The 18,747-nt window shown below is 44.1% G+C and overlaps 1 protein-coding gene across 1 annotated transcript in view; it reads right to left on the bottom strand.

Annotated features, from left to right (window-relative positions):
- PALLD (palladin, cytoskeletal associated protein) overlaps positions 1-12,436 on the bottom strand; it is a 285,430-nt gene extending 272,994 nt beyond the window's left edge. The window contains exons 1-2 of the mRNA XM_066632312.1: positions 12,289-12,436; positions 3,979-5,002 (exon numbers count right to left, since the gene is read on the bottom strand). Coding sequence (XP_066488409.1) covers positions 3,979-4,964 — 986 coding nt within the window. The 5' untranslated portion in view covers positions 4,965-5,002; positions 12,289-12,436. The remainder of the gene's footprint in view (positions 1-3,978; positions 5,003-12,288) is intronic.
- Between the last annotated feature and the right edge of the window lie 6,311 nt (positions 12,437-18,747).

Genomic DNA, 18,747 nt, shown 5'->3' with positions numbered 1-18,747 from the left:
ATCTTCAGGTTAACGGAGGCTCTACCCTTGAGAGCAGACCTCCTGCTCAGTTCCTCCTGGAACTGTGTCTAAAAGGGCATTTGTCACTTGAGTATAATTAAAACACATATGCCATTCTGTGATGTCTGGCTATAAATACAAATCAGGCAGCCAGTAACAAAAGGGTCTTAAACAAAGTGAACTAAAAGATGTTAAAGGATCTCCACTTTTTCAAAAGAAACAAAGTCTTCCTGTTAACAAACTTCTCTTCAGTTTGTACCAGAATCCAGATAAATAATGCTTAGATACTAATAATATTATATGTGCTATTTCAGCACTCCAAATTATTCTGGAACACAATAAAGTAATGAAATATCAGAATTAATGTTCCATCTTGATATTCTCAGAGAGAAGGTTCAAATATAAGGAAAGAATCAGACCACTTTTGCAATAGATGAACTTTTTAAAATATGGCAATAAATGGCATGGAAGTCACTCATTGTTAGCACAATCCTCAGCATTGACATTGCCAAAGCACCGTAAAGCACTTTGCAATGGCATAGCAGTTGGGTGGGCCAATGTGACCCTATGCACTGGCACAGGGAGCAGCGCATGCCACAGAGAAATAAGTTTTCTAGCAGCACAGAAGTAGAACGGAGGGGAGTGGGGAGGAGGTGTAATAAGCTGGGGTGAGGATGGTGCTGAGGGTGGTGGGTGTATTGGGCCCGGGCAGAGTGTGATAGGTAACAGCTGTATGTGCGGAATTCTCCCCTCTTCCCAGGCCTGATTCAACAACATGGGGCAATGTGGACTTGCTCTAGCTCCAGCTATGGAGCCTATGCAGGTCTGAGTTGTCGCATTGCGAATGCTGGGACTTACCCCACAGAGACCTCTAGCATGCAAAATTCCTGCACAGGATGCAGCATGGCCCAAGGCCTCCTGAAAGTGAGACCTAGTATCAGCCATCCCATCTGGCTTCAATGGGGCATATGGGAAAAGGGCTAGACTACACCCAATTTCTCCTCCTACATTGACCTCATTGGCATCCCCAGTCAGTGGTAAATCTTCCCTGTCAGGGAGAATATACCCATCACAGCCCTCTGTTCTGTGGCATGACTGGCCTCCTCATGAGTCAATAACAGGTTTTTAAAATCCTAACACTCCCCATACCTGCTCTTTCATCCTCCCAGAAGCCTCACTGGGGTTTGTGTCACCTGGAGCAATAACTCATTTTGTCACTCCCATGATCAATCTCCTCCCGCACCAGACCAGACACAATAAATTACAATATCATACGCACAACCTAAATGAAGTTTAGGCATCACTAGGGTTGTTGTAACCTCCATTAAGTTTATTTATTTTAATATATAACAGTACAGGTCATCCAACAAAACAGTAACCAAAAAAAAACACCAATGGCCAACTTGATGACACTCACAGAACTGAATAGGAGTTCTAGTATTAACTCTGATGCATGGAAATGAGAGTTGACTCAAACTAACTCCTTATTAGTTCCCTGCTGTGTCATAACATTTCATTGGCCCTCAAATCAATCAGTCTCATTGGTCAGTTCTGAGTTAAGGAAATCCACTTTTTTGTTACATAAGGCAGAAAAGGCGTTTTCCTTTTCTGGTTTTCTGACTATAAAGTTTGATAGAATGAAGATATTTCAATGTGGTTTGTTTCATTGCATTCTGCATTAAATTAAGAACAACCCTGCTGAATCAGGCCATAGGCCCATCTAGTCCAGCTTCCTGTATCTCACAGTGGCCCACCAAATGCCCCAGGGAGCACACAAGACAAGCAAGAGACCTACATCCTTGTGCCATTCCTTGCATCTGGTATCCTTAGGTAAAATTTAACATCAAATGATATATAACATGATGATATTATTTGAAAATACCAAGATTTTCACAATTTTGGCCAGTAATGGTATCAACCCCCCCCCCAGCGCCTCATCTGGTGTGGCCTGCACCCCCCTGGCGACACCACTGCATCCTCTCCCACCCCTCACATCTTCAAAATACCTGGCTTACAGCATCTCCATCTCCCTGGCAATGGGGACGGTTACCTGGATTGTTGAAAGCCACTCCACTGGCTCTTGCAAGGCTTCCGTTACTTCCAGCATCGCTGGAGCCAGGCCTCACAGCACCAGCCCAGATGTCTGGTCAGGGATGGACTGTTCTAGCCTCACAGGCAAGACTGCTCCCTGACACTGGCATTATTACAGACCTCCAGTTGATTTCACTCTTATCACTGAGACAGTGTGGTACTCATTGATAGTCTTATAAACAAAGAATTACAGTGCTGATTATAACATGTTTCATTCTGGTTAGTGACCATTCCAGTTTAAACACAACCTGTGGGATCTAGATTGAAATGTGAAAACATTTCACATTTCAGTCTTGTCCTGGCAATTATACTATCTAAGTCAACAATAGATTTGGGTATGGTTGTTACATTAGCACGTCACAGCAAATGGTACAATGGTACCTTAGAAGACTGGCAGATCTCTCTGCCACAAATAAATATGATTGCTATAGAGCCCTTCTGTGGGTCATTTTCCTTTGTTCCATATTACAAAGGAGAAATGGTACTGTTAGCCATACTTTAAAAGAGAAATTGAGGGGAAACATCTAGTGCTGGCAGCAAAAAAGAGTACAAAGTCACCCAAACTACCCCCTGCTGCTGAGAGTTGTATAACAATAATCAGCAATCAGAATCTCTTCATGTTATACCAAGAGGAATATTTTCACAATGGTTTGGGCATATATCATGTTGCTGAAGCTGTGCTCCCTGCTGGCATTAGCACAAGGCACTCTTGGCAACTGATGACAGTCCACTGGTCATGGGTGACCTGTTCTCAATGTCTGCCCTGGCCCTCTGGGCAAGCTGCTGGCTGGCTGAGCCCTTCCTCCCCTTATCATGGCTGTGGGTTTGAATTACTTTCATTCCTGGTGGTCAGGGAACAGCAACAAGAGTTACCTAGCTGGAGGCTGCTGTCTGTCATGTTTTTTTTACCTCCCACATAAGTCCATGTAGTGTTGTGACTCTACATATGACTGGGTGGGCAATGTTGGCACTAGGTTGCTGGTGGCCCTGGGGCAAAACCCTGTATTGTGCCCTTACTTGCCCTCTAATGGCACATTGGGCATTCTGTTACCACTTGACCTGGGAGTTCTGGGGTGGGCCCTCTGATCAGCGTAGGCCTTTGGCTGATGCCTGACCTGGTCAACCCCTGCTGTTGTAGAGAACACTGCTGACCTGGCCCCCTTGGACTTAAAGAAACCAACATCTACCACCATAGTAAGGGGAGGGGAGCCTACCAAGGCAGGAGGGAACCCACTAGAAATCATTTTGCTGAGGTCCCCCTCAAATCTGGAGCAAGTCTCAGAACAGTGTTTCTCAAACTACTACTCCACAACAATCTCATTGATTCCCTTTTGCTTTGTACAATGCAATGGGAAAGGTTTGAAAATGTGGGAGTCTTTTGTAAGAAAAGAGGTGTAGGATTGTTTGCACATTATGTGCCAGAGTTTGGAGACACCCAGAAACAGTGAGAGGCTCACCCTGTCCCTTTTCCAAGTGCTCTGTGTATACAAAAGTACTGGGGAGATGGTAAGGGTAACCTCAAACAATGCCTGGTAACTAAAGCTAGCCAAAGTTTGTGGATCCCTGCTCAATGTATACATCTGATTCTGGGTCTGATCCTTTCCAGTTTTCCAGCACTGATACAGCTGTGCCAATGGGCTCCGTGCTGCGTTCTCAGTGGAGTTACAGTCACTGAGGCCTCCTCAAGATAAGGGAATGCGTGTTCCCTTACTTTGGGACTGCATTGTGGTTGCATTGGTGCTGGAAAGTTGGTTAGGATTGGGCTCTCAGACAGCTCAACATATTAGCCTCCATATAATCCTTGAGCCGGCCAATAATAATACTATTCCACCAACAATTTGCAGATACAGTAGCCATTGGGTTTAGCACATGAATATCCAGTCTTACCTGATGTGAGGTGTTGGGTTTCCAGCAACTCTGCACTCCAGCAGAACCTTGCTTCCTTCAGCAACCTCTTGACTCCTGAGTTTTTGGGTAAATCGAGGGGCTGAAGGTTCATGGTAGCTTTCCTCCACTGACTGGCTCAAGGAGGTATTTTCATTGGCCTGAGAACATTCCTTTTTCTGGAACACAGATTCTCCAGTGTGAGTAACTTCAGATAACTCAATCTCAGGTGCGATCTCTGGGCACGTTGTGTTCCTTGAGGAATTTGATATGGTTGATTGTTTGTTTTTAGGGGATAGGTACCCACTGTCTGGAGAAGAAGAGTTGCCTTCTGGGCTCCTGACTCTTGTCTTGGCTGCTTCTCTAAAGATGGAAGACAGCTCTTCAATCAAAGTGGCGGCTTTATCACACAGCTTATTCTTGAAGGGGACATCACTGTTAGCGGCTAACTTGGACCCAGGGATCACCTTCTGCGCACTTGGATCACACCTTTCAGCCTGTTTTAGACTCCGAATAAAGCTGGGTCTTGCAGGGAGCAGGGGTGATATATGTGGTTGTTTCCCAGGAATGCTAAAAAAATGATTTGATTCCTGAGAATGTATGTTTTGTTTCTTCTGCTCTGGGAGTGTTTGAGCGGAAATCAATAGTGAGTTTGGACTGGTCACCTGACTCCTTTTGAACCCTTCTTGATCATGCACTTTGGCCTCCCTGGAAGAGGCATCCTCTAAGTTTAGAGAAGTGTCAAAGTAATACGTAGACTCCTGCTTTGCTTTCCCATCATCCTTTAAGTAATTTGTAATAGATTTCTGGGCAACTTCAAGGCTTCTGTTTATCTCTTCTTCACTGAGAAAGTCAGACAGCTCATTTGAAAATTCTCCATCCTGTATGTCTGATAGGGTATCATAAAAAAGTTCATGAGAAGAAGAATCCTCAGATGCATTTTCATGACTCCTGGCATGTTTGTTTTTCTCTGCAGAGCAAACCTCCATCGTTACAGTAGGGGTACAACCTGCTCACAGTTTTTGCCCTGTATGTTGAAACAGAATAAAATAAAGGTTGATAAGAATTATGAATTTTATGTTACCAGCCTGAGTGCCAGACTGGTAGCCTGGGAAAAGGTGGCATAGAAATCTTAGAAATAAATAAATAAGTGCTTTTTCTTCATTATTATTGGCTATGAGACTCAGGAGAACGACACAACACCAGTGAAAGGATCATACTCCTAAATTTATATGTGCCTGATTACTACAATTCCAAAGGTTGCTGAGTGGGAACTATGGAATCTGAATGTTTCCATAGTTCCTGAAACCTTACATTCCCATAACAGCAATAAATGACTAGCACATCGTGCAAAACCACAGAACTGTGCATGTTGTATACAGGATGCAACCTCCCAGGACGTTTTCACTAGAAAGCACTGCAGCTGTGCAAAAACACTTTTCCAAAGGCTAAGGTGTTTTGAATAGGTCTCTAAGGGTGCAATCCTAACCCCTTATGTCATTGCTTTCCAGCACTGGCATAGCAGTGCCATTGGGACATGTGCTGCATCCTGCAGTTGGGTGTCACTCACAGAGGCCTCCTCAAAGCAGTGGCATCTCTAGGGAGCTGCGGGGGGTGCGGGCCGCACTGGGTGACGCACGCAGGGGGGTGACATGCACTGGGGGGTGACACGCTAAAATCGCGGTGGTTAGGAATAACCCTGTCATGTTATATACTGTTGGATGTGGAATTTTGAGCTGAACGCAATGCAAAACACCTGAGTGAAATAGCTCCTTTCCTTCAAAAGTTACGGCCAAAAAGCTGGAGAACAAAAAATGCATGGATCCCTATGGAAAGTGAAAGTGAGCCATATCGCGCGTTTACTTGTGAGTAGGTGGACTTGTCTTAGTCCGCCGGAAAGACAAGGACTAAGGCTTAGTCCTGTCTTAGGCTGAGAGGAATCCAACGACACCAGAATGGTCCTGATCCAATTACTGCAGCTCCCAAAAACACCTGAGAGGGAAGTCCCTCCCTCCAAGCAGATAAATGTATTGAGCCCTATGGAAAGTGAAACTAAGCCTCATGGTCACATTTACTCGCAAGTAAGCAAATGTGCCTTGGCTGGTGTGGAAAGTCAGGTGAAGGAGTGTGCAAGGCTACCAGAATGGTGCTGATCCTATGCCGCTGAAGCTCAACAAGTGCTCCAGAAGGCAGCCTCCCCTCCCAAAAGGATCAAAACAGGCTTCAGCTGATAAGGTGAACCTTTTTGAGACTTGCAAAGCCAGGTGGATCCTGCCAGTGATCTGGTTTAAACAGAAGTTCTTAAACTGAACTGGGCACTGGGTAGGGCTGAAAACCTTACCGGTTTTGGAGGGGGGGGGGTTTGTTATTGCAGGCAGGCTACAGAGGAAATTCACTTGGTGGAACAGGGCTGGCTTCTGCTTATTTAATTATTTGTTTAATTATTTATACTTATTTTAATTTGCCTGATGATGTCACTTCCACCATTACATCACTTCTGGTGGGTCTTGGATTTATTGTCATTCTAAAAAGTGGGTCCCAGCACTAAAAGTTTGAGAACTGCTGCAATAAGGTGTTAGTAAGTTGACACCCTGGGGGGGGATGTGACACCACTAGTGACCAAAACCACTAAAATCACAGTTTGGAGGAATAATACCGGCATGTTATGTATCAATCAATGCATAATTTCATGCAGAATGTGTTCTATCTTTGTTCTATCAAAAGGTACAGCCAAAAAAACCAATGGGGGCAGAATGATGGTACATCACTATGCCCACCACCTGGGGTGTTGCCCCGCCCACTACATGGGGGGGGTGATGCGCTGGCATCCTGCACCGGGTGACGCGAACCCTAGTGACGCCACTGCCTCAAAGTAAGGGAATGTTTGTTCCCTTACCTCAGAACTGCATTGCCCTTATGTCAGTGCTGGAAAGCACTGACATAAAGGGTTAGGACTGCACCCTAAACCACCTAAATTTTTAATTGATTAATCATTAATTATTTCTCCCTTATTGCCCAATCTTATTTGGGCCTTCTGCCACAGGAACTCACATGATGGCAGTACAAAGTCTTTTGTGGTGGCACAATAGTTGGGATGCTATCATGTGCTTCTAGGTTGCTGATTCCAATGGTCTGAGATGCCACATGTGGGTCAGAAGCTCCTGGAGGCCATGCTGGTGTTGGTAAGTTGACAGCAAAGGCAGGGACAGGAAAATTCAGGGGTGCCTGGGGAGGGGAGGGGGAATGCAGCGAGTGGGAAGTGGGCTGGAAGGGGTGGATCTTGGAGGCACATGCAAGATCTTACACCCTCCCCACCCCCTTCTTCTCTTCAGAGACATGTGCCAGCAAACTAGCTGGTATGGGTTTGAGGAGACCCATAACTATGGATAAAACGCTATAAAAACTTTGTTCTCCTTTGTAACTGTATGCATTTCTCCATAGCTGACCTGCTTGTCAGGTATGGTAGCCTGTGCGCTGGTCAATTGCTCTTAATAATAAAGATAGAGGAAATAAAAGCTTCTTGTGTTTGAGTGGTCAGATTTCTCCTGGTCAGAACCCCAGGGGAGCAGCTAGTTCCACAACAAGGCCCAAATCCTAACCAACTTTCCAGCACTGGCATAGCAGTGCCAATGGGTTGTGCGCTGCATCCTGCAGTTGGGTGGCACTCACGGAGGCCTCCTCAATGTAAGGGAATACTTGTTCCCTTACCTTGGAGCTGCATTGTCCTTATGTCGGTGCGGGAAAGTGGGTTAGGATTGCGCCCTAAAAGTGAGTCAACCAGCCAAACAACTTTATTAAGCATTACAGTTCTGATTCTGCAACTCAGTATGATTTCAATTTTAAAAGAACTCATCATTTTTAGAACTTGCATTTCACCATATGTTATATTACTTTACTTTGGTGATAGATGCATGACCTGGCAGTCATGAGATGCAATCGGATGTATTTTACATTGGCTTGTGCAAGCTCAAGTTTCGTTTAGCTGCTCCTCTGGGGCTTGCCTCACATGAAACTGTTAATTGACTGGCAGAGTGCTTGAATTTTTGAACTGGTACGTACACCTGTTAGGGCCCAATCCTATCCAACTTTCCATCACCAGAGCAACTGCAATGCAGCCCCAAGGTAAGGGAAAAAATATTCCCTTACCTTGAGGAGTTCTCTGTGATTGCCTTCCCACCAAAAGATGTATTGCATGCCCCATTGGCACGGCTGCACTAGCACTGGAAAATTGGATAGGATTGGGCCCTTAATCTTTCCTCTCTTTCAGGTTGCAATCCTATACAGAATGAATGTAAGTCCCATTGAACTCAATGCGACTTACTTCTGAGTAGACACGCATAGGCTTGCGCTGTCAGTGCTGTATTATTGGGCCGAAAAAGAGAACTATTGAGAAGCTAAAGAGCTGGCCGTATGAGTTTAGCATCAGAATCCTTGCTATTTGAATCTGTACCTTTCCAATGAAAGCTTTTTTTCAAATGAAAACAGTACTTGGGGGTGCAGGAGAGTCCCAACTTCAACCTGTTTATGGAGTCCCCAAATTTTTTTAAAAATTGTTAATTTTTTTTAAGAAGGAAAAAAAGAGGTCAGCACATGCATTCCTGAAATGTGCTGTTTGGCCTTTATAGGTAGGGCCTCTGTTTCCACAGATCTGGCTCAACATGGGTCATTGAGCCATTGAGCTTGCATTGAGCCAGACTTGGGCCCCACCTGGGCCCTTCAAAGAGGACCGGAGCTATGCTCTGGTCCCTCCAGATGGAAACCAGAAGCGCCGTTTTTATGCCCTTTAAGGCATTTTGAGACCCAAGGAAGCCCCTGGAGGAGCCCCCCGGAGTCCGAGGAGACCTCCGGCAGCTTCCCTGGCCCCACAGGATATAGTAGCAGCCATTTTGGTGCCGTTGTACTGTGTGGCACCGCCTGCCCATAGGATTTGACTTAATGTTAAAAAAATATTCCCAATATTCAAAATTGTAATAAATGATGTTTCAGTTAGTTTTGTGAATTGTTTAATTGAATTAATAAAATATCATGATTTGCCATCTTGCTAACACTATTATTAAACAACACAAAAGTCTGTGAGGCTCCATTGTGCACAGTGCTCTGTGCATGCAGGGACTGTCCCCCATTCTGATGAACACTGATAAATGTGCCACATGTGGACAGAGAACTTTTCAGCATCAAACTGAACAGGCAGTTCATTACTGTAGAACAGGAGTGCCCAAACCCCGGCCAGGGGGCCATTTGTGGCCCTTGGGAAACCCCAGTCTGGCCTGCAGGGAGCTCCCAGTCTCCAATGAGCCTCTGGCCCACCAGACACTCGCTGGGGCCCACGCTAGCCCTATGTGACTGCTCTAAGCGCAAGAGCCGACTGTTTGACTTCTCACATGAGCTGCAGGCCGAGGGCTCCCTCCACTGCTTGTTGTTTCACATCTGTGAAGTAGCAGCAAAGGAAAGGCTGGCTTTGCTTTGTGCACGGCTGTCACGGGGTGGGGCAGTGCCTTTTCCTTTAAGAGGTTTTAAGTTGGTTGCTGGGCAGAAGACCTGAGATTGTCCAGCTGTAGTTCATTGACAATTTAGCAGGGGTGTCCAAAACCCGGCCCTGGGGCCACTTGTGGCCCTCGAGGCCTCTCAATGTGGCCCTCAGGGAACCCCCAGTCTCCAATGAGCCTCTGGCCGTCCGGAGATTTGTTGGAGTTCACGCTGGCCCGACGCAACTGCTCTCAGCGTGAGGGCGACTGTTTGACCTCTCACATGAGCTGTGGGATGAGGGCTCCCTCCACTGCTTGCTGTTTCATGTCTGTGATGCAGTAGGTGCAGCAAAGGAAAGGCCAGCCTTGCCATGTGCTAGGCCTTTTATAGGCCATGAGCTATTGAAAAACCTTCATTCATTCATATAAGTTCATCTTTAATATATTCATTTATGTAAAACTTATGTAAATTTATTCAAATTTTACATGTAAATTAATTTCCCCCCCCCCGGCCCCCAACACAGTGTCAAATAGACGATGTGGCCCTCCTGCCAAAAACTTTGGACACCCCTGATTTAGAGGATAAAACCTGGGTGTGGGTCCTCAGAGAACACAGGAACAGCAAGAAGAAGGAAGCTAGGGCTAGCGGTCTTTGTGCTGAAAGGAATGTTCTATGGCTGACCTGCTTATAATGTTGGTAACTTTTAGTTGTTAAGTTAGCTAACTTTTCTTGTTTTATTCTGCTATTGAAATGCATGTATTAATGTCTCTGGAGCAATTAGAGCTCCCTTAAAATTTATAATCAAATCCTTCTATATGAAGAGTAAGTGCAATATTTATTGAACAAGGAAATGTATTTTAAAAGAACCTGGGTGCTTATGGTACTATAAGCAAATCACATTATCCTTGGGGGTTTGGTGGATTAGGTTGGTGGAAGTGGGTGTGGGCTACATCCTGCCTGGCTTTGGGAATCCCCTCTAATCTTTCACTGACCCCAAGGGTGATGGTTGTGACAAAGGCCTTTTATAGGCCTTGACCTATCGCAAGACGTTCATTCATTCATAAAAGTTCCATCTCTAATACATACATTTATGTAAATTTATTCAAATTTTAAATGTAAATTAATTCTTATTTTCTGGCCCCTGACATAGTGTCAGAGAGATGATGTGGCCCTCTTGCCAAGATGTTTGGACACCCCTGCTGTAGAACAATAAGGGGAGAGTTAAGTTAAGTGTACTTCAGATGCATTGAAACAGAGTTGCAACAATGCACAATCCGGTGTTCAGTTATACAGCACATTAAAAATGTGCCTCAATTTACTTTCACGAAGTCCACCCACTTGCATAAAAAAAAAAGAATTAAACATAATTAATAACCAGGACTAATAGGGCCATGGTGGGTGCCTTATATGGTGGTAGGTATTCCGTAAATATTTTGGCACCTAGCAACATAGCTACATGTTGAAGAAGGTGTAAAGTTTCTTCAGTAATGAACAAAATGCCAAAGTCCACACTGAAAAGCTCAACAGTTTGGTTCTTCTTAAAATCTGACCCATTATTCTGATGCCTATACAATGGGTTCATATGTGGAATCTTATGCTATCAATCTGCTTTTTATATGCAGACTTTTCTTCTTTTTGAGCAACAGAGTTAAACGTGCCCCTCTATTCTAGTGGGATTAAGTTCATGTAATTCTGTGCTGGATTGTGGCCATCATGTATAGACCTACAGGGTCATCCAGGAAATCCAGGTATCCTCTGCCAGGACTTTCCTTCTTTAAATCACAGCTAATCTAGTTAAAATAACACTCGTACCCTATCAAATAGCATACATCATCATAATTAGAAATAGCCCGTGCACTATTTCTAGAGTTCACTGAATGGGCAGTTGCATATTTATAAATGCTTTGCTCATCTTTCTAACAGGTTATAATGACGATAAAACAATACTGTATACTGTACCACTTTTTTAAAAATAAAATTTTTAAAAATTAAATCCAGCTAACTTACTAGATTTTTGACTATGTTCTTCCTATGCCTGAATATATTTTACAACACACAGATATACAATGTCACAGAAACTTTACACAATATGTGAAGAAATTACACACACACCCAAACACAAACACACACACAATCTTATTGTATGCAATAATGTTTAGACCAGTTAAAGGGATATTAATGAATCATACACAAAAGTATAAAACAAATAAGAAATGTAATTTATTTAGATTTTATTTATGTCAATTTGTTTCTTACATCTTTGGCTGTAAAAATAGGTCCTCAGTGCCCAATCTTATCCAATTTTCTAGCACCGATGCAGTCATGCCAATGGGGAGTGCACTGCATCCTGTAGTAAGGGGGCAATCATGGAGGCTTCCTCAAGGGAAGGGTACATTTCTTCCCTTGCCTTGGAGCTGCGTTATGGCTGCATCAGCCCTGGAAAGTGGGATAGGATTGGGCCCTCAGAGTGGCTAATAAAACATATACAAAACCATGATTCTTATGAGAGCAATAAATATTAGAGCAATAATACTAATAAGCATCGCGAATACAAAGGTGAGTGAAATTAATAATAAGTAGGGTAAGAGCCATTTTCTTGGTGCAGTTAAAAAGGATATATACAAAGAGAAAGAAGGCAAGTATTTAACTATGGCTACAAAAGATGCCAAAAGTAAAATAAAGAAGTGCTTTAAAAAGTAAAGCGCACATTTGGGAAGAAAGGTAAGAGGTCAATGAATTCTTTTGTAGCAACATTTAAAATATTTTTAATGAACATTCCATTATCTATGGACTTAACACATCATAATAAATCATATTTAGCAAAGAATCCAAAAGGACCTTACAAACCTTACAAATCTTGAGCCACTGTGAAGAGCTTCATACAGACAAGATTTCAGGCATGGAAGCTCTTCCCCTTTTTGTCCGAGAACGCTGGAAGTTCCCTTAGCACGACTGCTTGGTCCACAGTAAGCACTGAGGTGACTGTGGCCTTTGAGTTCCATCTGTCTTCTCTGACTATGTAATTCCTACCCCCCTCATCTATATTTGGTAACTGAACTCATGTTTCAGCAGCCTACCGCTATCTAAAATTCCAGCAGAACAGACGGTTGGCCTAGAGGAGCTAGCAACTTCTATGTGCTTACAGTACTTGTAAATTCAAGGAACCCTACCTAGCATTGGTGGAATTTGTGATAGCATTTCAGTGCATTGTTTCCTCTCCCCTCCCCCCCCAGTTCTGGGATGTTTTAAAGTGTGATACATACAGTTAAGTAACAGCTAACCAGAGGAAATACTTAAAACTGCAACCCTATGCATACTTCCTTGCTGCACACTCCACTGCATACAGTATGACATGCCTAGGATTGCGCTGTTAGTAAATTTTTGGCCCAATTCTACGCTTTCCCCTGCCCGCTGGTGCAGCTGTGCCGAAAAGGAGTACACTGTATCCAGCAGCGGGCTGTTTGTGAGGTTTCGGAAAGGGTTTAAATCCCCTTACTCCATGTAAGCCTTCTACTCCACAATGGGTGTCTTCAGACCTGTGCAGGCTCTTTAACTGGTGTGGGTCCAAGGAGAGAAATGGGGCAGGGAGTATGAGAAAAGGGAGGATAAGATCCAATGCGTGCCATCACCACCGGATTCACACACCCCCACAGCCTCCCCATCCCTTTCCTCCCCCTCCCTGTCCTGCTCCACACCCTCCTGACCTCTGCCTTACCTGCTCTGAAAGGTCCAAGGAGAGCTGCTGATGTTGGGAGAGCATAGCTGCCTCTTGCGAGGCACTTGCAAAATGACCACCAATGGAGCACTGTGCACTAGCCATTTTCCAGCTTTATTCCACTGTCATAACAACAGCTCCACAGGATCAGGCCATAGGCCCATCTAGTCCAGCTTCCTGTATCTCACAGAGGCCCACCAAATGCCCCAGGGAGCACACCAGATAACAAGAGACCTGCATCCTGTACAGGGGTCAGGAGTACAGGGGTCTCTAATCTATGGCCTGGGATCTAGCCCACCACAACATTTTACCCAGTTCACAGCAACTTAAAATATTTTTTTCCCAACCACATGGTTGGACAGATAACATAAGAAATTCTGTCCGCTGCATTCCTTTCCCAAAAGGCCAGAGTGGTGCCAACCTGGCTAACCTTCATTTTCAGTTCACCTAGACCATGTGCTTTAAGACCCTCAAACCATAATTATTCAATGTTAACCTCAACCTGGCTGATAAATGTCGTTTCCATTTGTTGACTTTTCAGCAATGCCATAAAATGATTGCAGTGAGAAAATAGCATCATTTTTTGCATATTAATAAACAAATTGTACCAATCTTGGTTTCCACAATGGATCAGGCAGAGACAGTGTGCTGTGTGTCATTTGCCTCTGCCCTATATAAAGCTGGATTTTTTTCAGCCTGCAGAAATGGGTAAAATATATAATGCAGTCCTCATACTGAAACATTTGGAGATCCCTGGATTAATAAATAAGCTTCCTTAGAAGAAGTTTCAGCTTTAAATGGCGCAATCTTAACCTAGGGTTAGACTTGCACTGGTCTAGGAGGGTCGCAAACGTGTATAAAACACTTTGTGCCTCCTCTGGAGTCAGCTGGGCTGGTGCAGGGATGTGCGCTGGCCCGTGGAGGCTGTTTCCAGCCTCTGCGCCGACTTGGAGAGGGAGGGTTACATTGGCTGAGCTTGACCAACGCGGGGTCTGGGGAGGGCAGGGAGGAGGTAGGAGGGAGGCACTCTGGGGTGGAGGGAGGGCAGGTAGAGGGAGGTCCCGGGGGCGGGTGGGGAGTGGAAGGCAGGGCTGGGACCCAGCTGTTATGCCGGATCCAAACCCAGTTCTCTGAACAATGCAAAGTGACTTTAAGCTGCTCCTCTCTCCTCGGACTTATGATGTCCCAGAGGTGGTGCAAGTCTGAGGAGACCCATTGGGGCCATGGTGACTTACCCAGGGATAAGGCGAAGAGTTTCCTCCCACCTCCGGATGAGTCACTTCAGACCCCAGTCTTGCGCTGGATACAGCACAGGCCTCCTGGCCTGCCTGTTCTAGCACAAGATAGGATTGTGCTGCACATATGCTTCTGAATAAAAACTGGGTGCAAATTAGTCAAATATCCTTGGCAAATCAAGTTGCACTATCATATGCACACACAAGTCATTTTCAGATTTGTACTTAGAAACTATGCTTTAGTGTTTTCATGTATCTTCATCAAAATAGTAGTTGGATCTTTTGAAAAACTGTTTTGAGATGTGCACTGAACAGTTTCTCCTTGCGTATTGTTCCACACATGCAGCTTACTACACAAAAAGATTGAGAACCCACTCTGTGAATGTCTCTAAAATCACATAGTTTTCCTTTGTGATCATGGAGCATGTACATAGTTTTGCATGAGTGACTGACTGTTCAAGACTAGTCTGGAATTTGAATAATGCTATCAGTCAGATCACTAGTGAAGGCAGACACACACCTTGGTTATCAAAAGAACTTTTGCAAATAGAATTCAGTGGTTGAAGGCCCAATTCTATCCTCTACTCCCCCCCACCAATGTGGCCACACCAAAAAAGGTGCACACTGCATCCAGAAGGAGGGAACAACCTGAGGGCAAATGGGATGTAAGTATAAAACATGTATACTTTTGGTGGCATATGTCCACAGACAGAAAAGGGACAGGGAGCTCCTAAATGGAGGGGATAGGATCTGGTGCATGCCATTGCCACCAGATACATTCAGTTTGATTCCTGCTAGCAGTAAACTTAGTTAAAAAAAAAAAAAAAAAGGACTGGCCTGGGTTCCATGACTTCCTAGCAGTAACCATGGGTCAAAGACACATGTCAGGAGTATCTCCAAAATAACAGGACTGCCGCACAATATCTAGGATACAGATATTTTGTATACAAATCCAGGGTTGCATTAGATAAATGACTGGAATTATATCTATGAACCTTATAGCAGTCATACATATTTGGAGAACACCGTATCTTGAACTCTGCTAAAAAACCTGACACGGAGTCTCTCAAGTCTGCACTGGCAAAATAGCTGGGCAAAATAGCCGTTGGGGGGCTTGGGGCTTCTGCCCAAGGGGATCTCTGGCTGCTTCCCAGCACCTGCTGGGTATAAAGATAGCTGCTTTTGGAGCCACTGCTCCAGCGGGCACCAGAAATTTCAAGATTGGGCTATAAATCTGCCTCTGGAGGGTCACTGGAAAGTACGTCTGATTGCATCTGAGAGATCCTATGAGGCATCTATTGATACTGAAATCCATGGATGCTGAGTCCATGGATAAGGAAGGCTCAATGTATGTCAAGAATGTGCTGAATACAATAAGTGAATTATTAGATAATTATATCTTTTTGTATTTTTGATTTTTTAAAGTTACATATCCTCATCTAGAATAGATAACCTTGTGACCCAATGCAAGTACTGTATAACAGTCTGCTAATACAATGAAACATATTCCTATATCTAATGTAGCATGTTGTGTTCCAAAGGGCCTTGATAACATAACCTGCTACCCAAAAAAGGCAAAAGGAGGAGACAGAAAATCCAGGGAATATATTTTTCCCCCCACTACTTATATCACTTATAGATTCAAGCTATAATAAATCATTACAGTATATCTCTGCCAAATGTATACTTCCCCATAAAATAAGTGTTAATATTACAGCACCTTCTGTATAAATGTCTGTGATTCATGCAACGCAAGATAAGGAAAAATACACACACAAAAAATGCAATTTATGGATATGTGGTTGTGGTGCTGGAGAATGACTTTACCATTACTAGCTTTCCATGAAAGCCCAAATGACTCATGCATGGAATCTGAATTTATTTCTCTAATTATTTCATACTCCTTGACAGTTAAAAGCAAAGTGAAGCTCACAGGATTTAGATATAAGGCTAAGAAGCACAAACTACAGCTGAGCTATAAAGTTCCTTGCCAAAGAAATCCAAGGAACTTCCTGGACAGGGGGGTGAAAGTGATACCATGGAAGGCTATGCAGAAGTCCGTCAGAGCGAAATAGTGTTAAGATCAGAGGGTGACTCTTCTGGATTTTCCATCAGTCAAAGCTTTGTGTAAGTAAATGCAAGCCATTCCAGAGCTTCACTGAGGTTTTCCCCTACCCAAAAGAAGTTTATCTTTTAAAACAACATATCTAGATCAGAAAATGTTGGTTTTAAGCTCAAATTTATTAAATACTATCCTCTGCTGAATACCACATATATGCCTTCAAAAGTACTCACTGAACATCCCATCAATTTTAATTGTCAATCTTAATTAAGATGCAAGTTGCCAGTCCTAACTATTGCAGAGCCAAGTTGCCCACAGTAGCTATGGGGACCACGACACAGTACTACGTTCTGCAGGGTGCCTCAACACACTGTCACCATCCGAGTCATTCCTGGCGGTGAGAGCAAAGAGGAGGAGATGACTCCGCTTTACTCTCACCACTGGGAATGTCTCTGATGGTGAGGGGGAGGAGCAGCTTACACAGCACGTTGAGGTGCACTGCCAGACTTAGTGTTGCCCCCCATAGCTATGCTACTGGTTGCTCCAGTCTAGGAAAACATGAGCAAAGTGGTGTGTGTTCTACTAAGGTCAAAGCTAATGAGAATCATGTAATTATGCACACTCCATTTTTGTGCATAGTATTGTGTCCACAGGCCAATAGCTTTTTGAATTAAAGGGGGAAATGTTCTATAATACTGATATCTTTTCTTTAGGAAGTTCAGAGAGGCTTACCTGTGGCATGACATTATTAAAGCTAAGACCCACTTAGCTTTAACAATGTAACAGATGCTCTCACTCTAGCTGAATTACCCAGATAGTGTACCACATCTGAAATACTGAACAAATGCAACTATAGTTTTAGAATCCCCATATTGTCAAAGTATGCGGCTATAGTATGAGGCATTCCCAAATAACCACAGAACAAGGCTCATTAGGGTAGGGACAAGCTTGAACTCCTCATACATGGGAACAGGCATGGTCCTACTACACATATATGTAAGCCAGTCATCTGGGATGGTATAAATCAACGGGCATTTATCTAGCATACCCTAAATAGTATGAGTTGGAGCTCTTGCATTGCTTCCAACATCAGTGGTTTTGTTCTGCCCCAGAATTCACTGCCCCATATCACAAACAAGGTGATGGCATTGGTGACAGCCTGTAGAAAATGTGGTTACAAGCCATGATGTGTATGTGCAGCCTCCTGATTTTAGAAATGGGCTGTGTATCAGAATGCCAGATGCAAGGGAGGGCACCAGGATGCAGGTCTCTTGTTTGGTGTGCTCCCTGGGGCATTTGGTGGGCCGCTGTGAGATACATGAAGCTGGGCTAGATGAGCCTATGGCCTGATCCAGTGGGGCTGTTCTTATGTTCTTATGCCCGCAAGGTGCAGCAGCATCACCACAGGTTCCACTGCATCCTGTGGACAGTTGGAGACCATGCAGGAAATATTCTTTGTCCTCCAATGGGTCTCCTTGGTTCTGTATCAATTATTTTGCTGGTGCAAATCCAAGCAGACTCAAGGGGGGTGTCAAAGGTGAAATGGTGGTCAAGATATTGGCAGAGAAGGCTCTACAGGAAGTGTGGTCTGGTGGTTGAGCTGTGACCTTGCCTGAAAAGCTAGCAGGATTGGCAGCCTTGTATAGGAAACCAACAAGAGACTGAAAGCCAAAGACCAAAGCTGCTGATGGATCTCTATGGAGGAATGTGGAGCAGTCAGCTAGCAAGACAACATCTGAGGCTTGATTTGCAGCTGCTTGCTAAAGCCTGGAAGTGCAAAGGGCTGACAAATGAGGATGATGACTGCACTAAGAAGGGAAAACATCTGGAGAAATGGAGGGTTCTATGAGTCGCTCTCATGGAACAATTCTTGTAAAAACCCCATTAAAAAATAGGGTTTATGACTAACCTGCCTATGTAAATCACCTTGAATCTATGAGGAAGACAGTACAGGTTGAGTCTCATTATTCTTTTCCAAGCACTCACCTGGTCGGCCAAAAAATGCACTATAGCAAATCAATTTTAAAAACAGTCTCTTTGTTCTGGTGATTTAAAAACAGCCTTGCTGACCTTTGTAATGCACGCAGAGGCAAACAGTTTCTTTCCAGGCACTTAGGCTTCACTAGGAGACAGCAGTCCCTCCCTTCACCAGGAGCCCCAGCAAGGGGGAAAGAATGGAGAAGGTGATAATCACTGCCATTTAGCCTTAGTTCACAGGGGGAAGGGAGGAGTGAAGCCTGCAGGGAGAATGATTGCTGGATTGTCAGCTGGCTGCCCTCTCTGGCATTATTAAA

The sequence above is a fragment of the Tiliqua scincoides genome, chromosome 6, assembly GCF_035046505.1.
Source record: "Tiliqua scincoides isolate rTilSci1 chromosome 6, rTilSci1.hap2, whole genome shotgun sequence".
Lineage (NCBI taxonomy): Eukaryota > Metazoa > Chordata > Lepidosauria > Squamata > Scincidae > Tiliqua > Tiliqua scincoides.
The sequence above is the reverse complement of the archived record's forward strand: the minus strand, read 5'-3'. Positions and strand labels throughout refer to the sequence as shown.